Source organism: Bradysia coprophila, chromosome II (assembly GCF_014529535.1).
Source record: "Bradysia coprophila strain Holo2 chromosome II, BU_Bcop_v1, whole genome shotgun sequence".
Classification (NCBI taxonomy): domain Eukaryota; kingdom Metazoa; phylum Arthropoda; class Insecta; order Diptera; family Sciaridae; genus Bradysia; species Bradysia coprophila.
The window spans coordinates 5,803,704-5,831,606 of NC_050735.1; the positions used below are offsets into that span (position 1 = coordinate 5,803,704).

Genomic DNA, 27,903 nt, shown 5'->3' on the forward strand with positions numbered 1-27,903 from the left:
TGGTTGACTACAGTCACATACGATTTATATCTGCAGAGCCAATTGGAGCAAATACTTTAACATAAAACCATAATTTGACTGAGTGCAGAGGTGTGTGTTCATAATTGGAGCGATTATACTCGTAAATCCATTCTGTAAGATCGGGGAATTTTTTCGGTCGTGAATCATTTATTGGGAATCCCCTAATTAGTTTGAAATCACTTTGCAGAATGTCCGGCAAAACAAATCAGACAAAAACACCCGTATCACTTCTACAGGAATTTTGCGTGAAAAAACGACAATCAGCCCCAATATACACCCTTATCGAGGACGGCACCAATCAACCGACACCAGATAAGACTTTCGTTTACGAAGTCTTGGCGTTCGATTATAAAGCGGTTGGTCGCGGTCGAAACAAGAACAATGCCAAACATGAAGCTGCCAACAATTTAATTCAAATATTACAAAATGACGACTTATATCGCGACGAACTTAGTGTACAGCAGCCAGAAGTGCCTCGTGATGCATGCCCGGAAATTGATGCCGTTTCGGTGTTAATGGACATTTGTGTGGATCGTAATTTGCCGATTGCTCAGTTTCGGATTCAGGTAAAACTTTTTGGCTTAGCGGTATAGAATCTGACTCACTCACTAAGCCCCGGGGAAATGATTCATTGACACGAGCGTTAACACTAATTTCTCGGGGGCTTAGCAAGTAAAACGTCTTTTGTAATTTACCTAGTGTGGTTGGATCCCTCATCTTCGGCTCGATCTGCAAACGCCACTATGGGCAAAATAAAAACTTCCGAACGAGATTTTTGATTATGACTGAACTGACCAGATGGTTTTTTTTCAGCAAGCATCCGGCGCTGCTCATGCACCCGAATTCGTAGTCGAATGTCAAGTGGCGAGCATTGTTCGAGTAGGTGTTTTTTCGTCGAAAAAAGGAGCCAAGCAACTAGCTGCGAAAAAAGTTCTTGCCGTTCTGCAAGATGTGTCAATGAACGAGGAATTACTACAAATAGCAAAGAATCGATCGGATGAGCCACCCGAAAAGTTGTTCAAAAGATACTACGAGCTGAAAAAGGAAGACAACCGTGTGAAAAGCGGGGTCAAAATCTGTGACCGCTATTTGTATTTCGTGAACCTGAGCGATGAGATGAAAAGTAAAATGCGAGAGGTTCTACACGATGTCAATGAAAGTGATTCGGAAAAGGTGCATTTGCTTTGCCAAGCAATGAATTGCAAGTATAACAAGAGCCTGGTGCCGGATCATCCGCAGCGAGATGTTTACTGCGTCGAAATCTTTTGCGAATACGATTTATGCTTTGCGAATACGGAACCAGAGGTATACGCTGAGATATTGGATTATGTACGGGTTGCTCTTAGTTTCGAACAGCGCGAGCTACATTATCAACTGTGAACGGAAACGTTGTACGATTAAATTTTGATTGTTTAACAGCAAAGATGAAGGGACTTTTCATTTCAAAGAGGTAATTAAATGTCGATAAGCGTCACCTATCTCTGTTTTGTCAATATACAAAGTTTAGGATGATTAATACTACTGAAAATTCCGAAAATTCTTAAAAATTGCCAAAATTTACCAAAATGTTACCAAAATTTACCGATAAACGTTTTCGGTAAATTTGAGCGAACTTTTCATAAATTTTCAGTAATTTTAGTTCAAACGCATTTTCAACATTTAGGATTAAATCCGGAATTTCCAATTTTAACCAGAGATGTACTGCTCAGATAGTAGGAGATCTAAAGTGGTGTCAAAATGTAGCGAAGCAATGAATGAAATTTAATCGTCTAAGAAAAATCCGAAAATTTCAATTGTCCGGTACGACGCGACAGGTCTCTCCTCATAAAAAAATAATTTTAAATTTAAATTTGAATTTTCTAATGTTGTGCCATATTTTCCATTACCGGCTAGTGTAACTCAAAGCGACGTGCGGCCCTGGTCTACAATTTCACAAATGAATTTCCGAAAAGTTCAAACCACCTAAACTATCACTTCCTTATCCACAATTTTGGAATCATTTTGAACCAGCTTCGCTCACCTTGAAACTTCCTTAGCTTAGATGATTTTTGAAATTCATTATTTGCCGTGACGATACGGCGGAAAGAAAGACTGCATCAGAACATAAATGCCATACATAACAGAGACCATACTAGATTAGATCTATAGGTAGATTAGATTAGAGTTTTTGTGAGGCTTCTTCCATTGAGAAGCAGGAACCCAGATCAAAAATCTTTTATTCCCTACTCCCTGACCTTACTACTTCTTTTAGAGAAATTTCCCTGTTTTCGATAAGAAGTCGCTTAGGCACTTTTGCCATCTAATGACGGTAGATCATCATCTTGGAGTCCATGATATTCCAAAGGTGCGAAACCTCAGACTGGTATATAGCGAACAATCCCTAAGGATATGCACACCAGTCTCAGGTGTTAGGCCACAAGAACAGATAGGGTCGATGGAGATGATCGTGGAGATCTGTGGAGATGATCAGTGTTTCAAAAATCCGAAAAATCGGGGTGAGAAGAATCTAAGGTAAGAATCAACCGATTCTCGTGATTCTTTTTTTGTTGTGGAAGGAATAGATAGGAGTTCTAGATAGAGTACAAAGAAGTTCGATATCCCTCACGTCACGGCGCCGGTACTGGCCCAAAAAAATATTTCGAAAATACGAAAAACGTTCCCATTTGTCAGTCAGATTTTTAAGCAAGTCTTGTTTAGTCGAGAGGTAATTGCAATAGCTTTCAGACGAGTCCCTGAGTACTTTTATTTCCGTTCAGTCAGAGGTTTAACATACGAAAATTTGGTCAAATTTGATGTCATTCTAAAGCTACTAAAATTACCTTTCAATTGACACTAAACATGACCTGCTTAAAAATCTGACTGTCAAATGGGAACGTTTTTCGTTTTTTCGAAATATTTTGTGACTTTGGGTCAGTGCAGGCTCCGTGACGTGAGGGGTATCGGACTTCTTTGTACTTTATTTTATACTACCATCACACTTCTCACACCCCTTTTTCGGATTTATGAAACACTGTGGATCGTTAAGCTTGCAGTGGTTCGTGATTTTAAGGAGTTCATAGTCTACTAACTTCAGAATCCGATTTCTAAGGAACATAATGGGCTATAGACTTGATAAAATCGTTATGAAGTTTTGATTATCCTCCTCATTTGTTGATAACTGTCGGGCGGAGGAATCAGTAAAATTGACTTAACAATCCATCTGATCTTCACTCAGAACTGGATGAGGTAATAAAGAATAATTGATGGCAATCCACCTGCGCAGAGTGCTTTTTCACTCACAAAGAATTGTTCCTCATAAAAAGGCACAACAACCAAAGTTATGTATTATGTTTAGCCAGTGAATGAACAAACGCATCATTCACCACTTTATTTTTAAAACAAAATAATTACAAAATGAAATGCGCGTTCATACCTAACACAGTTTGGTTAATTCATGTAATATATGGCAAATGGTTGTACATCGTTTCATAAATCGTAATTTCTATCGTAACTATAATGGGGGGAGCGACTATAAACTTACAATCTAAACTTGTGATTCAACGGTGATCGATGTTCCATTAAATTAATATAAAACCGCAAAAATGCACAACAGACAACCACAATTGATGTAGTCAAATGACAGAAACAAATTCTCATTCCACATCATCCGACAGTGATTTTAAATCGCGTCGTCAGTTTTCCGTGGAATAATCCAACCATTTCAACAGATTTATATGTACTTGAAACACTTCTGCTTGTCGTGTGGTATTCTCGTCTTGAACAGTATCGAATCCGCACGATACTGCGTATTTAACAGTGGCATGTAGCCGAACACTTGAGCAAAGAAATTGATGCACTTATGCCGTTCCTGGAAATGCGTGTCGTCTTCGCTTAACGACACAGGACATCCAGGACAACGGAATGTCCATCGTGATGTCACTTTAACCGGTGGCTTTCGCGTAATATGCGACACTAAAAAGTTCATGGCAATGTCTTCGCAATTCATGTACTCGTCGACCTTGTCGCGAATAGCTTGCGGTAAACTGTACGTGTACAAGTACGTATAGTATTTATGGAAAAAGGCGGCACCAGTTAGTACCATGCTCAATTCACAACTATAATTCGAATTGTAGTTCCAAGCATTGTTATCATTCAAATCCCAAGCATGAAAGCGGCCCGGAAAGCCGACCACACGATCACGATGCTCACGCCACACGCGAAATCCGAAAAGAATCTCGTCGTGCCGTAGATGAGCATCATCGTCAACCGACAGAATGGCTTCAGTCTCGATAACATCGAACGGAATGAAACGATTGTTCAGGGAGTTGCGTGACGCTCGAACCACTGACACTTCAACGCCAATATCAGGCCATCTTAAATCTTCCAGCGGTGGTTTCGGCGAGTTCCACACCACAACGACTTTGTGCAAATATGGCAGACCGTACAATCGACCCAACGAATCCATGAGAACTTGCTCCCGTTCATAGGTCAACATGACTATTGTAAATTGCTCCCGGGGATAATTTCCGCCAAGCGCTTCACTAAACTCTTTACCAGCTCCACCGGAACCTTTACCGATCGGACGGAAGCCCATGTGCGAACCTAAAAATTTCGCATCCGATGGTAACACTGGACTAAATGGATCGAACGGATACAGTGAAAATGGATCGCCAAAATCGTTCCATGCTTCGCGAGACTGGATTAACAGTGCTGTGTAGTTTCGACGAAATGCAGGACTCGGATATGGTGGTTCAATGGGTCCTAACGACTCTTCCGGCTCGACATCTTGAATCGGAGGATCCGATTTCAATGGAGAAAACGTGCTGTTGAAAACGTTCTGCGCAACAACTGATTGAATTGGACGTGGAGGTATGGCTGTGTGGAAAAATTACCAAAATTTAACACAAATCTTTGCTTAGTATGACAGTCAATCGTACCTAATCGGTCCCGAAGACTGGCTATAATAGTGTCTACCGTTGCTTGTACTGAACTGAGATATCGCTCCCAGATCATTCTGCCCTGACGACGCATTGACAGTAAATCAGAGTCTGGAACAGCTCGTAGTAGGAAATGCAGTTCGGTTATTCTTCCCTTTGGTAATAGAATGGCTATCCGACGCCAATCGATAGTCTCAGCATACGGAAGAAGTACTTGATCTCCGCCTAAAATCACTGGAATTGCACCCGATCTCAATGCTTCGTACAATCGAGCTTGCAGGAGTGTGGAACTGGCCTCTTTACCACCTGGAGCGAGTAACAAAGCGAAAGTTGATTCCCTAAGGACTTGTTTTCGCGACGAATCGGTCCCACATAGGGACCAATCTCGAATTGGTACGATGGTCTTATGTTCTGTGGCTGGTACGCATTCGAATTGTAATAGGAAATTGTCTTGTGTCGTTCCTTTCGTCATTTCTTTCAGATGATCTACGATGAACTCATCCAATTGCTCTTCGTCGTCCAGTATTTTATTCGTAGCATTGGTCGGACGCACAGGTCTCATTTCACCCTGAAAACTGAGTAAAAGTTTTCGACGTGCTGGGACAATAGACGCACATTCCTGCCAAACATCGCCTCCAGGAGGACCTAAAATTGGCGGCACAACAACATCAAAGCCAGGACGAAATTGTAGTTCACTGTAACTTGATTGGATAATAATTGCTCTGGCTGTGTCTTGTTCACGAAAAGCGTTGCCCGAACCACTGGACAAATCCCTTCTCGCTAAATTGATTAAAACGTGATTACGACCATCGCCGCCCCAATACGGCAGTTTCCTTAAACTCGTCAAATTGATGGAGGACTGGTAACCCGAATCGATGTCATTTGGTATGGTGTAGCGGTTGTTTTTGATTTCATTTTCGAGCAACGCTTCACCAACAAGAACCAAATAAACGCAAGCGTTTTTCGGATCTTGTGTAAGATGAGCATTGTAGCCAAGCGTCTGTTTTATTGTGGTCTTCAGAAATCCGTCAATTTCGTATCCATTTCCGACGACAGAGTGCTCATCGGGATCGTACAGATAGACAGGGAATCCGGATGACAGACTGCAACGTGAATGATCGAAGCAAGAATGCATTCGACAGCCCTGTGACGTTATTGCAACTGGCCGTTTATATATCGGTGGTATTTTCGATGGGAATAGGGCGATTGGCAACGCCAATTCCGGTGTATTTCGTTGTACCGCTTCGCGTTGTGCAACCTGAGCCTGTTCGACTGATATTTTTAAGCGTTCCAACTCAGTCTGCTGCCTCATCAAATCTTGTTTGAGTTCGTCAATTTTTTGATTGTAAATTCCGATGTCAGATTGCAGCTTTTGACGCCTCGATTCCAATTCTCTCAGTTCAACCGAAACTGTGCTCTGGTCAAACAGAAAAGGATTTTGTTCAATGTAAAATGCGTGTCGGAATACTGCAGGCAACTCACCTTAATTCGTAGCATTTCATCGATTCGTAACTTTAAATCGGAAGCCCGTAAGCTGCTAAAGTCTTCGTATGCATCAAGTTGGGACCTTGAGCGATAATTATCACGAATCGCTCCATCTGATTCCACCTAATTGAATGGACAGCGAATTAACAAAAATGCAGCAGAAGTAAGGTAAATGCCCTTCTCACCGACAATAAATAATAATGAGTAATTAAAGGAACTAGGATCAATAACAGCAGAATGATCCCGATAATTTTGTAGATTTTTAAGTGCTTGAACCAATTACAAAGACTGAGTGGTGCACTACTCAACGCCTCGTAGGCAGTCATTATTTTCGTTCAAAAATTCACTGTTGCCAATAACTAAACTAAACATTCGAAACAACCTTATCGAACAATGTTTTTAGCATTATTATTGCACCAATTCATTCTAAATTTACTAAGTCAATGTTTTTCCTCTGTCTTTATCTTATGAAAAAGTTTTCATTTTTGTTTTGACACTATTGCAGACATGACAGCTGAATAGATCTGTCAACTCTGTCAACGATTTTTTTTTTGTTCTTCTTCTTGGAATTGTGAACTATTTAGATTTAGTTTTTGGGCCGATTTTTTTTAACGTGGATGGCATTTCAAACAGCCTTGAAATCTATGCAGTCAGTTGTGCAATGAAATTTTGACAGAAAATGTATAGACTTTCTGTCACTTTTTCTCTAGTAGTGAAATAATGACAGATAGCCCGGAAATTTTCTGTCAAAATCTCTTTCACGGTTGACCGTCTTAGCTTAAGGCGGTGACATCAAAATTTTCGAGCGTTTCTATCCATAGAGATCGGAGTTCATACAAATATTGATAGTCGCCTTCAAGAGTGTCCTAACACATTTATTTTTAGAGCCTGGATGACAGCGCAAACGAGTAAACCATGCGAATTCGTCTTAGAAAAAGCGTCAGAGTACTTTTCAAAATGGTCCTAGTTTCAGACGGTGCTTTTAGTCCACTACCAACACTACACTGCATTCCTTGAACTTTTATGCATATTTAGTCGGCTATTAGGATAAAAATTCCGAGTATATGAACATTATCATACATATGAAGTTGAAGTTGAAGTCGCGTTATGACAGCCAAAGCAGGTCAGAAGTTGTTGTGTGAAAAAGTGTGCAAAATTTGGTTTGAAAATGTTACAAGAACACATATCATCATCATCATTTCTCTGGTGAATTTTTGAAAGTCATTACTGAGTACTTCCAAAATGTTGTCAGTTAAACCAAGTATACAACCATCGACGAAATGAAATTTTCATACATTTTTCCGCACGAGCTGAAAATTTTGACAGATAGCCTATACATTTCACCGGCTAGTTGTACAGGTTTCTACCAAGGCCGTTCAAAATGTCAATCGTCATCCACATAGAAGTCAACACAACCTCACTTTGAAATTTTAACGAACAAATTTGTTTAAGTTGAGGTTATGCTTGCATTTTTGGATGACGGTCGGTTGTTTTCGGCTTGTCAAAATTCGTTTTTATCGCACGATGGAAGAAACCTATTAAGATTTGTGTTAAGATAGAGTTTTTTTAAGTGATTTTTGGCCAAAAGCTACTGACGAAATACAGTCTTTACATGAAATGTCCTAATTATCTTAATTTTGAATCATGTATAGCCACACCACCGGTGTGACACCAGCCTGCGTGTGATTTTCTTAAGCAATTTCCCGATTTTTCTAAGTTTCCGTTAATAATGACAGTTTTCATAGATAGGTGTCGCTGTAACAAAAATTTACATATAAAGTAATATTGTGACAGCTGCAAGAACTGGACCGATTAATTAAAAAGTAATTGAAATTCAAGTGAAAGAGAAATTATTTATTTCAATAAAATTGTGTCTTTTATACATTTTCTTTTTTTATAATTTAAATTTATTTAATTGTTGTTATTAATCGTTAAATATATAGTTTTGTCTTTTCGCCGTTTTACTATGAATTTCTTTTTCGATTTTAATTTAATTTTCTTTAAGTTTAGATTAATTTTCATTGAAGTTCATTTTTTAAAATATTAATTTTACAGTTAATTAACTTTTAAATCCCAGCCTGTGGTCAGAATTTATTAGTATATTTCAACATACCCCAATACACACAAGATGTGTGTGCACGTGCGAGAAAATTTGAATTAAAAAAGTACCGTCTTTTTTACACAACCAAAGTTCCTGGGACAAGATCAACGTCGACCGTATCGTAAACAACGAGCTTCATTTTTCTAATCCAACCGACATCGCAAGATTTTTGGCTTTACAACGGCCTGAATCTAACGCTTGGCTCAATGCCATTCCGTCTCGTCATATCGGCACATTTCTCGACGATCATCACATACGAATTTGTTTGGCGTTACGCGTCGGGGCTGAGATTTGTCGACCACATATTTGCACATGCGGCACTTTCGTATCAGAATACGGTCTACATAGTTTGAGTTGTCAGCGTAGCGCCGGAAGACTCCCGAGACACATCGAACTCAATACTATACTGTGCCAATCGTTGTCCGCCATCCACAAGAATTCAACGCTAGAGCCACCGGGTCTTTTCAGAGATGACGGTAAAAAACCGGATGGCCTAACCCTCGTTCCTTGGGCCCGTGGTCGTTACCTCGTCTGGGATGCCACCTGTTGGGATACTCTGGCCCCTAGCCATCTCAACGTATCCCGCAAACAAGCCGGTCGCGTCGCTGAGCTCGCGTCAAACGCAAAACACGAAAAATACGTTGAACTGAAAAGGGGAAATTACATTTTTAACGCCTTCGCCGTGGAGACGCTCGGCCCCTGGTCATCGGACGCTTTGCATTTGATAAGCAAGATCGGTCCAAAGCTCAACGAAGTCAGCGGAGATCCTCGTTCTCATGAATACTTAGTTCAACGCATATCGTTAGCAATCCAGAGGGCTAACGCTTCTTCCATTTTATCAACGATTCCCGCGTCAACCCGCCTCGATCAAATATTTTATCTTTAATTTCCATTTTGTTACAACCCGTAGGTTACATGAATGATTTTAATAAAATGTTTAAAAAAAAAAAAAAAGTACCATCAAAGTATTCAGTCACAATATAGCTGGAAACTGACTCAATCAAAAATGAAGTGTAATTTCAAATTTCTAGCGTAATGGCTGGTTTTTAAAAGTTAATAATTGTATTCACGTCATGCGTGTAGGTTTTCATTTGTTTATTTTTTCAGTTTTTTAAATAATTTTGCTAATAAATCACGAATTTTGCGCGTACTTATAGTAAAATATGCAAAAAAAATCATTTATTTCATAACATTATCAATATTTTTCTTCATATTCCTTTTTTTTTAATTTATAATTTAATTATTGTGTGTCTTATCCATAATTTATTTGTTCAAATTTTCTTGTTGTAAAATTCAATTATTATTTTTCAATTTGATATGATTGCGTGAATGAATGAGTGAATCAAATGACAATTTTAATATTATAAACAATGTTATTCATCGGCAAATGTCTTATTTTCATGATATCTGTTTTGCTTACATTTTTTGTAGTATCAACATCTCGGTTTATTGCTAATAAATTTTCTAAAATATGTTTGATTTGATGCTTCTTAAAAGTAATTTCTGCTCAAATTGTGGTAAGTTCATTTTCTGTTAAGCTATATTAAATGTAACAATACAACACCTCACTCACCGTTCCATCATTCTGAAAAAACTACTTTTGACCAGCCGAAATCAAACGAGAGCATCCACAGAGCCATAACCTTAACGTTTTTGTAAACAATAATTTTTTGGTTATGTCGTAATGGATGACGTTTTTACAGCTGAAATAACCTTGGAATAGACCTATCCGCAGTACACATTGAGTGACCATGTTCTTTTTTATTTGTTAATTGTATGTTGCTGATATGACCAATGAAAGTATAAACCGGGTATGGTCTATTCATACAAACCGGAGGACATAGCGATTTCATATAAACAAACTCACCATTCATGAGAGGTGAGTTTCTTTATATGAAATCGGTATGTCCGCCGCTCCATACAAAGTTTGACATTCGACCATACCTTGTGTTGACGTTCAATGGATATGACAACCAATCATCGGTTCGAACGCATTTTAAAACGTGTGTTCGTTATTTAACGCAGCTTTATTCCTGGACAAATTAGACAAATGTGTGGCACAATGCGTGGGTGCGGTATTAAGTACCACAGATTGGTTTGAAATGAATGTGTTCCACAACCTCCAAAAGCACAATTTGACTACGGTGGGAGAAAATAAAGAAGTCTTATTTTTAACTATTACAATCCAATCGATGCAATCCATTCCACATTGAAAAGTGGAATGAATCAGGAGAATCACATTGTGATTGCGAGTTCTTATTTTTCTCTGCCTGTAAAAGGTTTTTCAAATTTTATTCAAAATTTAAATATTAACTTTTAAACTAAGGATATCTGGTGTTGTAAAAAGAGTGTCTTCGAAAAGAATGAAGTTTGTAGACTTTGCGCTCTATTTAAATAAATATTAATCAGCAACTTTAGCATAGCTTGTTGCTTGCTCGCGCTCGAAGCCAATGAAAGTATAAACCAGGTATGGTCTGTTCATACAAACCGGAGGACATGACGATTTCTTGAGAGGTGAGTTTGTTTATATGAAATCGCTATGTCCCCCGCTCCATACAACGTGTGACATTCGACCATACCTTGTGTTGACCAAGGTAAATATATGGGCGGAGGTAATGCCATTCAGACGCGTGGCTCAGCACAATAGCTCGATGTTAATTACACCTTTTTTTGAAATGATTGACTATGATTCACTTGTGTCACAAAATGTTGTGCCTATCAGATGGCTCAGGTTTCTAAGCAATTTTGTGTTTTTATAGAAAGGGAGAGATGGCGTTTATAGCAAACTTTCGTGCCACTACACATCTGATTCGGTTATATATGGCATTACCGCCGCCCATACATTTACCTTGGTGTTGCCGTTCATTGCTCGAAACAGTCGACGCTGGACTCCTACGTTTTTAATCGCTAATCGCATAAGGTACAATTTTTCAAAGCTGTATACTTGTTACATCAAGTATACATTCTTGCAATTTTTGTCTAGTTCTCATAGAATTATGTTACCTACTCTACTGACCGACATGAGGAAATCGGGAAATCTTTAACAAATAAAATCAACAAGTTCTTACAAATAAAATCAACAAGTTCTTCACCAAGAATCACCATTGTCACCATTAATCCCATCAATATGAAATCTCAAAGAACTGATAGATGGAAGCAGAATAAATAGAATAAAAATGCGACATCAACAGCTCAAACAGAACATAAAATTTTCTTGTTTTTCAATACAAATACAAGCAAAAAGACAACACACACCGTCAACGGGCCTTTCGCCTAACTGACATTACCAACATGTAACACAAAGAGACGTTATCGGTACTAAACTAAATGCAAGACGCAACCTAATAACCAATTCAATCAGATGTCATTATTATGGACAACAACCTGATGAAGCGAACTTATTTGTGTTGCGGTTGAGTTTCGAACCCACAACTGGCAATTCAATGTGAAGTCTCGACTCACACACTGCGCTATTGAGTTGTTGGCAAATTGGATTGCCAAAACAGACTGCGCATATCGGATCTATCTGGTCGAGTTTCGAAAATCGCTTGAGGGGTTGGTGTCACTGTTCGATGTTCTCCTTCTATCAGCCTCCAAAACACCTTTACAATATTTTGGAGAAAAATAGAAAAAAATAGGAAGTTTCGGGAAAATGTGGGAGTAAGTACAGTGAGTAAATCTTTAAAATGTTTGATTTCAGTATATTTAGCTAATCCTTCTGTCACATCTTTTGACAGCTTTTTACGTTTTAGTACGTTTTCTCTCCCAGTAGCAAAAACCCAATCCTAGCAAAAAAAGAAACTATATCGAATGCCGCAAATGCATTTGAAAACGAACATTCGGTGAAATACTTTTTTATCACACCAAATGTTTATAATTTTATACAAATATGTTCATCTTTATAATAACATCGGTGAAAAAAAAACCTAATTTTGTCATGCAAAAATATAGATAAAAATTGACAAAATTTCCGACCACAAAAATATGTCGTCGATTCTCATGCATTTTTATGCATAGCAAAAGAAGACAGGATCAAGCAACGTAATATTTTGTCTCACATAAAAGTTCAACTTTCTTGTAAGACAAATATTACGTTGCTTGTTCCTGTCTTCTTTTGCTATGCATAAAAAATGCATATAAATCGACAACATATTTTTGAGGTTGATAAATTTGTCAATTTTACTTTTGTTTTCGAGATCTCAAAATTGTTTCTTCCCCCGAAGTAATCCATGAATCGTCTGTATTCAATTCTTTTTGCATTTAGAAAAAATTGCATTGAATGACAAAATGATAAACATTTGGTGTGATAATAGTATGTTACATACCAAGGATCAAGGATCCTTGGTCTCCGCTCCGCTTCGCGTCGCTCCATCCCTGGACGTTTTCACCACCTGGGTCTAAAACACACCTTTTTGATCCGTGGTATGTATACTATTTTTCTTCCTGGAGTACCAAAGTCACATTCCGAACCAAACAACATACAAAAATTTAATGTCGTTGTTTACATTTGTTGACCGTACAGCATTTTTCGTTCAGCGCGTAGCAATACCAATACGCGCGTAGCATTATCATTTAATGCATTCTTTATAACAAGAAAATCATATTTAAAACGCTTCGAAATTCGAAATGTAGTGAAGCAACGCTTAATATTAATACAGAATGAATATTGAACATAAATTAGTGTATGTTTTTGCAGTTCACACAATAAATTGATGGATTTGAGTTTCAATTGACTTCATTATAACACATGACACATCTGGGAAAGAATAAAGATAGGATCGAAAATGACATAAGCGGGAATGAAAGTTGAGAGAAAGAAGTGTCGGAGAATGTTGCTCTTTCGGTACTAAATTTGGTGAGTGAATGTGACGGTTTTGGTACTTCAGGAAGAAAAAAAGTATTTCACCGAATGTTCGTTTTCAAATGCATTTGCGGCATTCGATAGTTTCTTTTTTTGCTGGGATTGGGTTTTTGCTACTGGGAAAGAAAACGTACTAAAACGTAAAAAGCTGTCAAAAGATGTGACAGAAGGATTAGCTAAATATACTGAAATCAAACATTTTAGAGATTTACTCACTGTAACAATGTTTACAGAAGGTAAATATGACGGCTATAAATTCTTAATTTAGCCTTAATTTAGCTCGGGCCCAGCCGAAAAAACTATCGTTTTATTCTACATTCTCGTTTGCTGCCAGATTCTAAGAATTCAAATAATCTCTAACTATTTTAAGGTCTTGAAAGTATAGTGTTTGGTTATCCATTTTCTATTAATGCACAACCTTGCAACAATAAATAATTCTTTATTTTTTTTTGTTTAAATTAATTTTTGTAAATACTTTTTAGAGTTTTTTTTATAATAAAATTCAGCTTCTCAAAGTTTAACTATATTTTAATATAAGGAGAAATCACAGTTCGTGTATTGTTGTCTACGAATATGCACTTTAAAATTCGACTATTTCATTAGATAACAAATAAGCAATTCAAAGTAAATATTTTTTTCTACATTATAACGACTACGTGTAACTCAAAAGGAAAAGGTAATCAAACAAAAAGAGAATAGTAACGAAAAACAAAGTTTAGTAACAACGCGAGAATTTAATTTATATTCTCTACTCTATATAATATTTAACTTGTGTAACAAGTTCGTGGTGTGCTTCATTCATTGTTTTTTTAGTGAAAGTTTATCAAATGAGCTTCAAAAACTCCGCATGCGTCTATTTATTCTCTGGTGCTGTAAGAGAATTACAAAGATGTTTTTGCATTCAGGCTTGACGAAGCTTTATTGACCCGGGTGAAAATATAGCAACATTGATATTTTCACCCGGGTCAATAAAGCTTCGTCAACTTACATGGCAGATTGGAAAAAACATTTTCTCTTCAACATTACCTTTTCAGAAATAGAAGATCCCTAACGAAATCCTGACATTTTGCTGAACCCCAAATGTCAGCCCTTCCAAGTGAATGCGCTTAATGATAGGCCTAGTTTATTATCTTAGCAATCACACGCAGTGAAAGCTGAACACAATGTCAAGGAGAAGGTTTTATATGAAGAGGTTATCATAGCCTGGTTATGCCGATTACTGTAGGGCTGTTATCGCAAAAACTCAAAAATCCCCTGAACTGAAATGTATAATTTCCATACAAAATTATAGTTCAGTTAAAATTTGCGTTTTTTCCCCAGTGAAAAATGCCGATCGACGTAGCCTCCTCAGTCCTCATACACAACTTGGTCAAGTTTTTGTATTTTTATTAATCGGTTAGTTCTTCCAAGGTTCTTAAAGAACATGAAGACACCTCTGAGTGACCACGAAGGCGGTGACACCAATATTTCTCTGTGGCGCCGTCTACTTTTATGGAAATTTATATGACGACTCCATCTTAACAAAAATAAAAATTATTAAATATTTTGTTCAAGTTGAATTTTTACACAATTTGTAATGAGTGCGTTTAACAAAGTTGGTGTCCACCGCCTTTGTGGGTGTCCTTACCTGTTCTTTGAGAACCTTCAGTTCTTATGTTTCAGTCATCGCGTAATGTTTCATACCAAATCTTGTACTTCTTTAGTTTTACAGTGCTTATACGATTTGATTTATAGCATAAACACTAGCTAACGATCATCTTTCATTAGTCGGCGCATTAGTGTTGATTTTATCGACAGCGTTTTTAGGAAACATTCATAAATGACCTCAATATTTCAGTGTTGTCAGAAAGGTTTAAAATCATTGATAACTCCATTGAATTTTTAAAGTGTCAAATGTTATGACAGATCTTTCAAATACCCCCGACCAAAGAGCATAAATTTAACTTCCCAAAATGCATCATTTTCGAGTTATAACTCTGTCTGTCAACACTGAAATGGGGACGTCATTTATGAATGTCCCCTCATTGCCGTTGGAAATTAGCGTTAGCATTTCGAAACGGATGCTAAGATTATCCGTTTATGAAAGGATTATTTCCGAAATTCCCAAATGATCATCACCTAACACTTCAAGTAAATAAACCTGTCACGGACGGCAAACTATTACTTCATTTAATGGAAGATTTTCAGAGATTGTTTTCAGAAATCTGTTACTTCATATGTTTTGAACACGCTTTTTACTACATTCATCATATATAGGGCCTCATTGGTCAGACCTTGTCAATGACAGATGACATCAGTCTGTAACACGTTAATGAATTGAAGAAAATGATGCTCTCAATCATCCAATAAATAAGCGGACAGTTTGGGGGAAATTACTTTAATTGATAAGGGTGAATCCATGTCAATGTTTGAATGTTAAGATGGAATTTGTAGGAAAGTCATAAAATTGATTCAATCAAGCAAAGAGGTAAATGGAGTATTAACTAGTAAAAATGTTGGTTTGAAAGGAACAGGTAGCTTCGTTGGAAAGTCTAAAATGCAAGTGATATTTTGTTTGACTAGAATCAACGTTTTTGTCGATTCGATAAAATTTTATCATTGGAAATTTAAAATGCCATACTTGTCCGCCTACCAGCTCGTCCCCTCGGCATTCCACCCTGCGATATACTTCTACCCATTTTTGCACCCTCGCTACCTTTCCGTTCCCTTGCTCGGCGCAACAGATCTGACGTACTCGGCCGTCGATTGTCCGCTTGTGAGCTCGTTCCGGGTTGATTCTTGTCCATGATATCCGATGTGGACGATCGACGAATGTTGGGCGGTGTGCTGATCGACAGGAACGGTGACGGTGAACTTGCCTGCGATCGTGAATATTCGGGCTGTGTCTGGAGACATTGATAGCCCGATTTGTCGAAGCTACCACGATGTTGAGCGTACGGTGATTGGGGAAATGTTAAAAGATTTTCGGTTTCGTCTATGTCAACGGTTTCGACGCGTAAATATGGTGGTCTTGCTATACTAGTTTTACTCGATGATGCTGTGCCACTTTTGCTACCAGAGTGACTATCTCTACCATGCTTACTCTTCATACTCGAATAAATTGTTTTTAAGTTAAAATCAAGCGATTTAAAGCTAATTAGGCTTGTGTTTCGTTTAATTGGTTTATTCTTATCCTCACCACTTGCCACGCCCTCAACATTTATACCATTTATACCAACATTTTCAATTGAATCGATCGATTTGTTGCAATCCAATCGGCGCTCATTCTTCCCTACATTCAATGTATCGTGCAAGCTTGAATTGTTCATATTATTAAAATTGAGAATGCTAGACGATGCGGAATTTTTAAGATTAATACGAATCGGGTCATTCATATCTAAGTGTTGTTTGGGGATCAATTTATTATTCTTATCTAAGGTCCCCGAGTGTCACTGAATTTCGCAGAAGCCAACCTTAGCCGCTTCTTTCGACTCCTCGCCAATGCTAATTTCCTCCTCTTTCGGCGACTCAACCCCACAGATATTACCAGATCCTGGCTGACCTGTGGGACAGGCTGATTGTCACCGAAGCGCTAACGTTGATATAGCCGGCGGTCGAATCGGTTTATTTTCTAGAATGCGTTCCAATTCGAGCATAACACCAGTGGATAGGCGAGGTAGCAACTGGAAATTATTTACAGAACATTCAACGACATAATTCAACGTAATCAGCCACTCAAACCGTACCTGAAGAGCTTGCAAACTTTGATGTAGTTGTTCAGCCGACGTAGCTCCAAGTAATAAACACTGAACGGGTTCATGTTTCAACGACCAAGCGATCGACAATTGAGATGGACTGCAGCCAAGTTTCTCGGCTAATGACGAAAGATCACGAAGGCGATCGTTCTGCTTTTTAATCTCTGTCGCTTTCTCCTTCGTCCAACCGAATTCCTACGGTAAATTCGTCATGAGATAAATGATACAAGGCAACGAACAGGACTCTTTAAAATTTACATTCTTATTTAGCTCATCCTCCGTCCAGGAGTAGCTATGACTTTTCGTTTTAAACGATCCCTTTGGGAAAATTAGTCTCTCCCCGTTCTGAGTGTCGGCAAGTGCCATGGACAGCGGACCCCAAGCCATCAATCCGACGCCAATTTTGTTGTACATTTCGGGTAAGTAAAGTTCGCATTTCTCGCGACAAAACATGTGATATTCCGCTTGCTCTACGATCGGTGTAATGCAATTGAATTGACGACAATTGGTGTAAGCTTCCATGATCTTAAATAGTAAGATTTGGATAAAATTTTGAACTTGGCGTACTCTCACAAATTTTAAATACCTCGACCTGTGACCATCGAGATGTTCCCCAATACATGGCCCAGCCTTGTGATATAACGTACGTCATTGCCCGAACGATTTCTGAATAATTTATTTTTTTTTTCGTTAGTTTTTAAATAGAAATAGAGAACCGGACAGACGCACCTTCCATGGGGCACATCGAATCAGACTTGTATATTATCACGATGTCAATATAATCTAGCTGAAGGCGGTCCAAACTCGCCTTTACACTTTCGATAATGTGCTTTCGTGACAGTCCCCGTTCCTCGGACTTTGTGCTCCAATAAACTTTTGTGGTGACAACATAGCTCGATCGTTTCCATCCACTTCTACGAATTATTTTGCCGAGTTCGGTTTCTGCAAAAGAAATCCCCACTAAGCACTACGATACTGACGGCAACATTTTATGCTATACCTGAATGGGCTTCGGATATATCGAATATGTTGATGCCACTCTCGACCGCTAGTTTTATTATTGCCTCTGACTGATCTTCTGGCACGCCTGGCGAAAAGACCGGCCATGTTCCCAGGCCAACATTCGAAATGCGAAGGCCACTTTTGCCAAGATTCTTGTAGCGTAGTCCTGGTGTCGGAGTCGAACCATGACGTGTGGGTATTGCTGGGTTAGATCCAAGGCTTATCGATCGCCCTAAATGTAAAACAATAAAAAAGATCTGAGACTGTGGCCTGAAAAAAAAATGTTGGAAAAATTACCGAAATCTAGATGACCACCCGCACCGCTGAACTCTTCCATGCAATCTAGAGATGCTATTGGAGCGCGACACCTACGAACAAACAAAGAGAAAAATTTACGTTTCTACATTAAATTCGCCATTCACAATATTATCGAGTTTCCATAATACTTCATCCCTACAACAAAATGCAGTATGCAACGGATATAGATGAGAGTTTTGCAAACCTTAAATGTATAAGGTAAGGATTATATGACCGTAACAGGATGATATAAAAATGGATTACTTGTCGAGCATAATATCCGTTTACAGGATAAAACAAGGATATAAGCAAACATTACATTCCAGTGAATTGAATTGCTTGCTGCACAAATAGAGCCGATTATTTTAGTCAACGTTAGCTCTTTCGTAGCGTTGAATTGAATTTCATATTATAAGATAACAAATCAAAAACTTTGTGGTGAAGGAATATTGAAAATTGTTTTCGCATTCGGATGGGGGCTAATACCGTGAAGCAGTATCAAAATGTTTACCGTTCACTTTGATCCAGTATTCACATTTTACCTTTGACGGAATTATTTATCAATGGATCAACTGAGCTATAGAGTAAACTTGCCATAATGGGTAGCTATACAGATTATCCTTCAATTCAACACTAGAGCACCGAAATAAAAATATAAATCCTTCAACCAATACGAATGTGGTTAAATAATAAATTCGTCTCCAAACGGGATTTATTTCAAAACGTTCCAATTAATATGAACGTACAGATCCAGTAGGAGTCTGAATTTTCCCATTAACATACATTGTCCACGTAAAAAATCCCTTTTTCGTATCTAAATAAGCTGTTTCTGCTTTTCCTCCCGGTTTCTCTGAATTCTATCATTTCGTACATCGTATGCCATTTCAAATGGTAAATAGGAGAAATCGAGAAACCAATTCATCTTCCAAGGCTTCAACCGTCTGTAAGGCTTTTGAGATTTTTATCGGAAATCTGAAGGGTAACCGACTGGCCGAAATGGTGGCAAATCAATTACTAATTCCTTTTAATTGCTTTCAATTCCTTTTATAACTTCAATTACTTGATTAACACCTATACTTGCCGGAGTTGCCCTTCAATTAGGTTCCAAACAATTTTTTATTTTTTTTCTTCGATGCAGAACATTATTATAAGACACTTTGCTTCGTATTATATGCCAAAAAAATGTTTACTTTTTTTATAAACCATTTTGAAAACCCAAAAAATAACGAAAAAAACGAATTGACGAAACGAAATACACTCCGGAGTGTATTCCGATTCGAATTTTCATGATTTTTTGCGTGTTCAAAGTGTTCTATAAAAAAAATTAATCATTTTTTTGGCATATAATACGAAGCAAAGTATCTTATAATAATGTTCTGCACCGAAGAAAAATAAAAAAATATTTGTTTGGAACCTAATTCCTGTAATTCCAATTAATTTCTACAATTCCACGAATTTTCGAAATATTTCCACTATATTTTCCTTTATTATTCAATTCCTTTGCGACATGTTTTTTGTGTGAAATAGTTGTCAAATAGAGACTAAATCAAAGTTAAACGTGCGTCTTGAAATGAACAACTCATTGTGAAACGCTTTAGGCGTCTTGAAAAAAGAATGGTCAGACTATGTGAACCTAAAATTTGGAACATCTATGTTGCAGCTTCCCGGATACTCTGGTAAATAATTGTAATTAATGGAAATACGAAAAATTTATGGAATTATAAGGAATTGACTGATATTTTCAACGTTGCGAATTTGGCAACGGACCATTAGAATTTCATACACCCTCAAAGGAAATGCCGGAGTATACAGGAAATAATTGTAAATGACTGGAAATACGAGAAATTGATGGAATTGACTGGAAATGCGTTAAATTGTAAGGAATTGAAAGTAAATTAGAGTAAGTACGGATAAGTATGATGATTGGAAAAAAGTACCATTTCCTGGTAAAGTAAATTAGAGTAAATACCGGTAAGTATGATAATCAGAAAAAGTACCATTTCTTGGTAAAGTAAATTAGAGAAAATGCGGATAGGAAAAAAGTACCATTTCCTTTCCAGGTACTTTTTTTCGATCATCATACTTATCCGTATACTCTAATTTACTTTCAATAGACCGTGTGAAGTATAAATAATTTATTTTTAATTGATGTAGATTATTATTCTGTAGAACAAAAGTGTAAACAGAATATCTGAAAAATGTCTGCTTGATTTTAAATCTCACTTTAAAAGCTGTATTTGAAGGAGACTTAAAGGATATGCGAACCATTCTAATTCATTCTAATAGGATTCTTACTAAGATTCTAATAAGTGGGATGGGAAAAATCGGGATGGCAACAATATTTTTCAATGATTTCTATAAAAATTAATAAATATTTTTTTCAATGGCTTTCATGGTAAATCTTCATTTTGTTGAAATATGAAACTTTTTTCTCAAAATCGCACACGGTCTATTCCATAAAATTTAAAGCATTTTAAATCAATTCCTTAGAATTCAATCAATTTCTCGTATTTCCATCAATTACAATTATTTGCCGGATTCTCTTATTTTTTATGGAATGACTGTACCGTCCGTCAATAAATAAAAAATTTTATTTGAATTTTGGACTACTGCGCCATGATTGTGTTTAATTTAAATTCTGTTCTTTTGCCTGTTCTTCGAGTGCGTTGCTTTGCATTATCCGATTTTGATATTTTTTTAATGTAATACCCTTATTTTTTGTGCTTCATATACAGTTATATACAGTCAAACTATTATTATTATTATAAACTCTCAAATCGACAAAAAAAATTTTTTTTTTTAAATTCACACAAGAGTAGTAGATACGTAGAAACTGCTCAGAGTTTTAGTGTTTTTACATCGGTTCTGTGATCAGAAACGCTAAAGTAAACATAGCAGCTGAATGATATTTTGTCATTAACTTCAAAGACTGTATTATCAAAGCGATATTGTCCTGACGGCATCAATTCTGGGTAACTAAATTCATCAACGGATACATTGTCCGCTTTGAAATATACGTAACCAGCGTACGGACATTTGTGGTTAATGTTTGTAAATTTAGAAATTCTGCCGAAAAGCCATTCCATTACAGGAGTTCGATATCCATTTGCCAGTAAATCACAGACATATACGTTAAAATCCCCGCCGACTTGTTGATAGGTGTTGTATTTGTAGAAAAATTTTGTCCTGACTCTTATGTATGAAACTGGTTCGGTTATGTTTCCAGACACATCAATTTTCAAATTGTTGCGGTCAATGTACTTCACTATGCAGTTAAAGTTTTTGTCAAGTTTACTCCCAGGGTGATATTTACAGACAACTTTTTCGACTGTAACAGTGTTCCTCTAAAAATAAAAATTGTTGCCAAAATAAGTGAATGGAAAAACGTTTGAAATGAGCTTTTTACCGCGACAGGGCGTAGGTGATCAAATCCAGTGTTAATTACAAATTTTGCCAAAACGCAGAACAAAATGAATTTTGTCAGAAACCTCATTTTTTAAGAAATAAATTGGCTTTACTTGATCGAGAAAAATTCGTAACCGAACTGAAATCGCAATCATCCATCACATGAAAATGGTAGCATATTCAGTTAATCATTTGTGAGTAATTGCAGTGAATTCATATTTAATTATTTTGGATAAAATGACGGTCATCATTTTATTTTGAAGCAGTGCAATTTTAGAATTGCTATTTTTAATGATCCATCATGTTTCATGGGTTTTACCATGTAATGTCTTCTTTATCGAGGAACTTATTAGCAATGTACGAAGTCATGGGGATATATATCACTGACAGACAACCTTAACCGACCTATGATAGTACGAGAACGAATCAAATTGACAAGATGGCTCATTCGTTTCTCACAATTTACCGATCTCGATGATCCAGAAAACTAGGTCCCACCGGTATCGTGTTCACAAACATTTACTGGTTTTTTATTTTTTCACTCATTTTCATTTTTTCCCATTTTTTTTTTGCTAAGGACCCTCATTTTTAACCATTTTTGACCGTTAGACACTGACTTTCAGTAAAAAGAAAGTATATGAAAGTACCATAGCACCAGTGGCAACGTATGGTTTAAAGTCATAGTCCGTCGTCGCTACCATGGACATATTGAACGAAGATTGAACGAAATCTTATCTGGGAAGACAAACGCTCGTCGAATTTTTCTTAGTCATATTCTCCCCTCCGATGAAACTTCGGAAGCCTTTGTGTTGTGAAAAATGTTGTGTTTCCCGTTGGGGAAAAAGTTGGAAATTGCATTTTCTCGGGTGACAACACCCTCAAATTGCAATTTCCAGTTTTTCTTCCATCGTTGAACGAATAACCTATATCGCTGAGAATGGTTACAGTCGCTTGATAATTCTAATAATCTTTTGCAATGAAAAAAAAAAAAAAACAAACAAAAAATGTTGTCTCAAGCCACCACACTTCAAGCATGAGTGGTACTCTAAATTGGGTACTGAAACTGGACAGTGTATCGAACAAATTTTGGTAATATTCTAGGTCGCATTGTAGGAGCACTCAATGTAATGAGTTCATTAGTCGCGGTCATATAATTTTTCATGCTACGTTCGCCGACAGCCATACTTTTCATAATTCATCCACTTTTCGACGCCCTCAACATGTACAATCCAGCATTATACATAACTCAAAATAAAAAAGGAGTCAAGTTTTAGTGTGTTTATTGTCCTCATCATCGCCTCGGCTTAACCTCTGATCTATCTGATCAACCAACGCACTCCAAGAACAGGCAAAGGAACGCCTCTTATTTTGCATGGAAAGTCCGTCAGTGAGCCAACATAAAAAACTGAAATTATATGAGAATTTTGGACTAACTGCTGTTAATATTTAAATTCTATTCTTTTGCCTGTTCTTTCAGTGCGTTGCTTTGTATTCTCCAATTTGAACAATTTTTTTTAATGTCCGACCAATACGCTCATTTTTTGTGCTTCATATACAGTTATATACAGTAACTCTCAAATCGACAATTTTTTTTTTTTTTAATTCACACAAGAGTAGAAACCACGACAGAGTAAAGTTAATTAAAGTTTATTTTACTCTGCCGTGGTAGAAACTGGTCAGAGTTTGAGTGTTTTGACATCGGTTCTGTGATCAGAAATGCTAAAGTAAATATAGCAGCTGAGTAATATTTTGTCATTATCCTCAATGACTGTAACATCAAAGCGATATTGTCCTGACGGCATCAATTCTGGGTAACTAAATTCATCAACGGATACGTTGTCCGCTTTGACATATAGGTCACCAGCGTACGGACATTTGTGGTTAAGGTTTGTAAATTTAGAAATTCTGCCGAAAAGCCATTCCATTACAGGAGTTCGATATCCATTTGCCAGTAAATCACAGACATATACGTTAAAATCCCCGCCGACTTGTTGATAGGTGTTGTATTTGTAGAAAAATTTTGTCCTGACTCTTATGTACGAAACTGGTTCGGTTATGTTTCCCGACACATCAATTTTCAAATTGTTGCGGTCAATGTACTTCACTATGCATTTATATTTTTTGTCAAGTTTACTCCCAGGGTGATATTTACAGACAACTTTTTCGACTGTAACAGTGTTCCTCTAAAAATAAAAATTGTTGCCAAAATAAGTGAATGGAAAAACGTTTGAAATGAGCTTTTTACCGCGACAGGGCGTAGGTGATCAAATCCAGTGTTAATTACAAATTTTGCCAAAACGCTGAACAAAATGAATTTCGTCAGAAACCTCATTTTCTAAGAAATAAATTGGCTTTACTTGATCGAGAAAAATTCGTAACCGAACTGAAATCGCAATCATCCATCACATGAAAATGGTAGCATATTCAGTTAATCATTTGTGAGTAATTGCAGCGAATTCATATTTAATTATTTTGGATAAAATGACGGTCATCATTTTATTTTGAAGCAGTGCAATTTTAGAATTGCTATTTTTAATGATCCATCATGTTTCATGGGTTTTACCATGTAATGTCTTCTTTATCGAGGAACTTATTAGCAATGTACGAAGTCATGGGGATATATATCACTGACAGACAACCTTAACCGACCTATGATAGTACGAGAACGAATCAAATTGACAAGATGGCTCATTCGTTTCTCACAATTTACCGATCTCGATGATCCAGAAAACTAGGTCCCACCGGTATCGTGTTCACAAACATTTACTAGTTTTTTATTTTTTCACTCATTTTCATTTTTTCCCATTTTTTTTTTGCTAAGGACCATCATTTTTAACCATTTTCGACCGTTAGACACTGACTTTCAGTAAAAAGAAAATATATGAAAGTACCATGGCACCAGTGGCAACGTATGGTTTAAAGTCATAGTCCGTCGTCGCTACCATGGACATATTGAACGAAGATTGAACGAAATCTTATCTGGGAAGACAAACGCTCGTCGAATTTTTCTTAGTCATTTTCTCCTCTCCGCTGAAACTTCGGAAGCCTTTGTGTTGTGAAAAATGTTGTGTCTCCCGTTGGGGAAAAAGTTGGAAATTGCATTTTCTCGGGTGACAACACCCTTAAATTGCAATTTCGAGTTTTTCTTCAATCGTTGAACGAATAACCTATATCGATGATCGATGGTTACAGTCGCTTGATAATTCTAATAATCTTTTGCAATAAAAAAAAACAACAAAAAATGTTGTCTCAACCCTCCGCACTTCAAGCATGAGTGGTATTCTAAATAGGGTACTGAAACTGGACAGTGTATCGAACAAATTTTGGCACTGTAAAAACACTTTTTTCCTACAAAGTAGTACTCTATTTGGCAGCTGTCATTAATAGCACTTTTGCTTGAAGTGCGTTGCTCAAACCTGCAAATTGTTACTAGATTCGAGTAGTCGCTGGTATTGTCGGTATGTATTATTGTTACAAAAAAAAATGTAGCAACTTTTTTGGTAGTGGACTTGCGTTACGCCCGCTTACTAACGTGCGGGCATAATCGTCATTTCCTGTTGGACCATTAGCTGTGGTAGTAGTACATAATACTTAATAATAATAATAATAATTTTGGACTAACTGCTGTTAATATTTAAATTCTATTCTTTTGCCTGTTCTTGGAGTGCGTTGCTTTGTTTTATCCAATTTGAACAATTTTTTTAATGTCCGACCAATACGCTCATTTTTTGTGCTTCGTATACAGTTATACACAGTAACTCTCAAATCGACAAAAAAAAATATTTTTTAAATTCACACAAGAGTAGTAGATACGTAGAAACTGGTCAGAGTTTGAGTGTTTTGACATCGGTTCTGTGATCAGAAATGCTAAAGTAAATATAGCAGCTGAGTAATATTTTGTCATTATCCTCAATGACTGTAACATCAAAGCGATATTGACCTGATGGCATCAATTCTGGGTAACTAAATTCATCAACGGATACGTTGTCCGCTTTGACATATAGGTTACCAGCGTACGGACATTTGTGGTTAAGGTTTGTAAATTTAGAAATTCTGCCGAAAAGCATTTCTGTTACAGGAGTTCGATATCCATTTGCCAGTAAATCACAGACATATACGTTAAAATCCCCGCCGACTTGTTGATAGGTGTTGTATTTGTAGAAAAATTTTGTCCTGACTCTTATGTACGAAACTGGTTCGGTTATGTTTCCAGACACATCAATTTTCAAATTGTTGCGGTCAATGTACTTCACTAGGCATTTATATTTTAAAAATAGAAATAAATTGGATCGAGAAAAATTCGTAACCGAACTGAAATCGCAATCATCCATCACATGAAAATGGTGCCATTCAGATAATCATTTGTGAGTAATTGCAGCGAATTCATATTTAATTATTTTAGATAAAATGACGGTCATACTAGAATTGCCATTTTTTAATGATTCATCATGTTGAACATTGAACATGTAATGCGAGATAATTCCCATAGAGATTTTTCGGATTTTTGCAAGCTACTAAAGTGAGTATCCCCTCGATGTAATGTCTTGTTTATCGAGACACGTAAGGGGCCGTTCATAAATTACGTAACGCTAGAGGGGGGAGGGGGGGGTATGAGGCAAGCGTTACGGTTCTAACAAAATTGGGTCAAACTTGACCCTTTTAGCGTTACAGACCCGGGGGGGGGGTCTGAAAAATGTTGATTTTTGCGTTACGTAATTTATGAACGGCCCCTAATAGCACCATACAAAGTCATGGATATATCTCATTGACAGACAACCTTAACCGACCTATGATAGTACGAGAACGAATCAAATTGGCATACAAGATGGCTCATTCGTTGCTCTTAATTTACCAATTTCATTAATTCAGAGAACTAGGTCCCACCGGTATCGTGTTCACATTAACTAGTTTTCCATTTCTCCCCCCTCATTTTCATTTTTTCCAATTTTTTTTTTTAGTTAAGGACACTCATTTTTAACCATTTTCGACCGTTAGACATTGACTTTCAGTAAAAAGAAAATATATGAAAGTACCATAGCACCAGTGTCAACGTATGGTTTAAAGTCATCAGGCTGATTCAGCAATGACGCGCCGCAACAGGATCTCTTTAACAAATATGGAACGGCAAATCCAACGAATCGTCTTCGATAAAGCTACTAACAGGCCTTCGATTATACAAGCAAAAGCAATGCTACGAAATAAAACGATATAGTCCGTCGTCGCTACCATGGACATATTGAACGAAGATTCAAAATCAACGAAACATTCAAAGTGGGTCATTTGTGTCTTATCTGGGAAGACACACGCTCGTCGAATTTTTCTTAGTCATATTATCCCCTCCGCTGAAACTTCAGAAGCCTTTGTGTTGTGAAAAATGTTGTGTTTCCCTTGGGGAAAAAATTGGAAATTTCCAGTTTTTCTTCCATCGTTGAACAGATAATTATTTATGAAGATCCTATATAACTGAAAATGGTTACAGCGCTGAGATAATTCTAATAATCTGTTACAATGAAAAAAAAAGTTAAGTCTCAAACCTGTAAATTGTTACTGGATTCGAGTCGTCGCTGATATTGTCGGTATTATTGTTATTGTCATTTCCTGTTGGACCATTAGCTGTGGTAGTAGTGCATAATACTAATGACATTTTATTGTTGGTATTTTTTTTCGCGAATATCTTCAGATCAATTTGATGTAACAGATGTTCAGGTTGAAGTAAAGATTTTTCACACTTTTTCAAACGGGTTCACAAACACACACACTCACGCTTTTGTGACTAAAACTCACATTATGATAAGTTATGACTGCTATGAACGTTATATAATAACATCGTGCTTTGTTTCTTTATTAATTAATAACATAAATCCTAGATTCAGAATATAAATTAATTATAGTATGAGTTGAGTAGTCTTCCTTGGAGGACTCCGTTTTTCTTTTAATTTTTAACAAGCGAATGCATGGAAAATTATGCACAAGAATCCGTTTTAACTCTTGAGATGCAAGGCAGACTCATCTCCCCCAACTACTTTTCTTTAATTATTCAAATTTAAAACGTTTTTAATGCATCTTCAAAAACGTAACAGA

General features: G+C 37.0%; 4 protein-coding genes and 2 long non-coding RNA genes across 8 annotated transcripts in view; 3 read left to right on the plus strand and 3 right to left on the minus strand.

Annotated features, from left to right (window-relative positions):
* LOC119069183 (odorant receptor 94b-like) overlaps positions 1–27,903 on the minus strand; it is a 416,993-nt gene that overhangs the window by 107,699 nt on the left and 281,391 nt on the right. The window lies entirely within an intron of this gene.
* LOC119069209 lies at positions 21–1,444 on the plus strand. 3 transcript variants are annotated; one of them, XM_037173185.1, is made up of 3 exons: positions 21–82; positions 209–587; positions 835–1,444. In XM_037173185.1, the coding sequence occupies exons 2-3, from the start codon at positions 210–212 to the stop codon at positions 1,399–1,401; spliced, it is 945 nt and encodes a 314-aa protein (XP_037029080.1). In that variant the 5' UTR covers positions 21–82; position 209; the 3' UTR covers positions 1,402–1,444. The 3 variants fall into 3 exon arrangements, with proteins under 3 accessions (XP_037029080.1, XP_037029097.1, XP_037029088.1); XM_037173202.1 differs by having other exon boundaries at positions 37–134; XM_037173193.1 differs by lacking the exon at positions 21–82 and having other exon boundaries at positions 144–587.
* The window catches only part of LOC119069490, a 35,731-nt gene continuing 10,322 nt past the window's right edge, over positions 2,495–27,903 (plus strand). The window contains exon 1 of the long non-coding RNA XR_005086343.1: positions 2,495–2,707. This is a non-coding gene — a long non-coding RNA (uncharacterized LOC119069490). The remainder of the gene's footprint in view (positions 2,708–27,903) is intronic.
* On the plus strand, positions 3,341–12,272 carry LOC119069453. The gene is made up of 3 exons (XR_005086332.1): positions 3,341–3,552; positions 7,794–7,796; positions 12,261–12,272. It is a non-coding gene; the product is annotated as an uncharacterized LOC119069453 (long non-coding RNA).
* On the minus strand, positions 3,448–6,938 carry LOC119068893 (exostosin-3). Its single transcript, XM_037172763.1, has 4 exons — positions 6,608–6,938; positions 6,420–6,545; positions 4,938–6,354; positions 3,448–4,875 (listed from the first exon to the last, which is right to left on the minus strand). The coding sequence occupies exons 1-4, from the start codon at positions 6,746–6,748 to the stop codon at positions 3,731–3,733; spliced, it is 2,829 nt and encodes a 942-aa protein (XP_037028658.1). The 5' UTR covers positions 6,749–6,938; the 3' UTR covers positions 3,448–3,730.
* On the minus strand, positions 16,907–27,516 carry LOC119069444 (voltage-gated potassium channel subunit beta-2). The gene is made up of 8 exons (XM_037173501.1): positions 27,357–27,516; positions 18,418–18,488; positions 18,119–18,352; positions 17,848–18,060; positions 17,705–17,784; positions 17,377–17,643; positions 17,110–17,313; positions 16,907–17,046 (listed from the first exon to the last, which is right to left on the minus strand). The coding sequence occupies exons 1-8, from the start codon at positions 27,464–27,466 to the stop codon at positions 16,945–16,947; spliced, it is 1,281 nt and encodes a 426-aa protein (XP_037029396.1). The 5' UTR covers positions 27,467–27,516; the 3' UTR covers positions 16,907–16,944.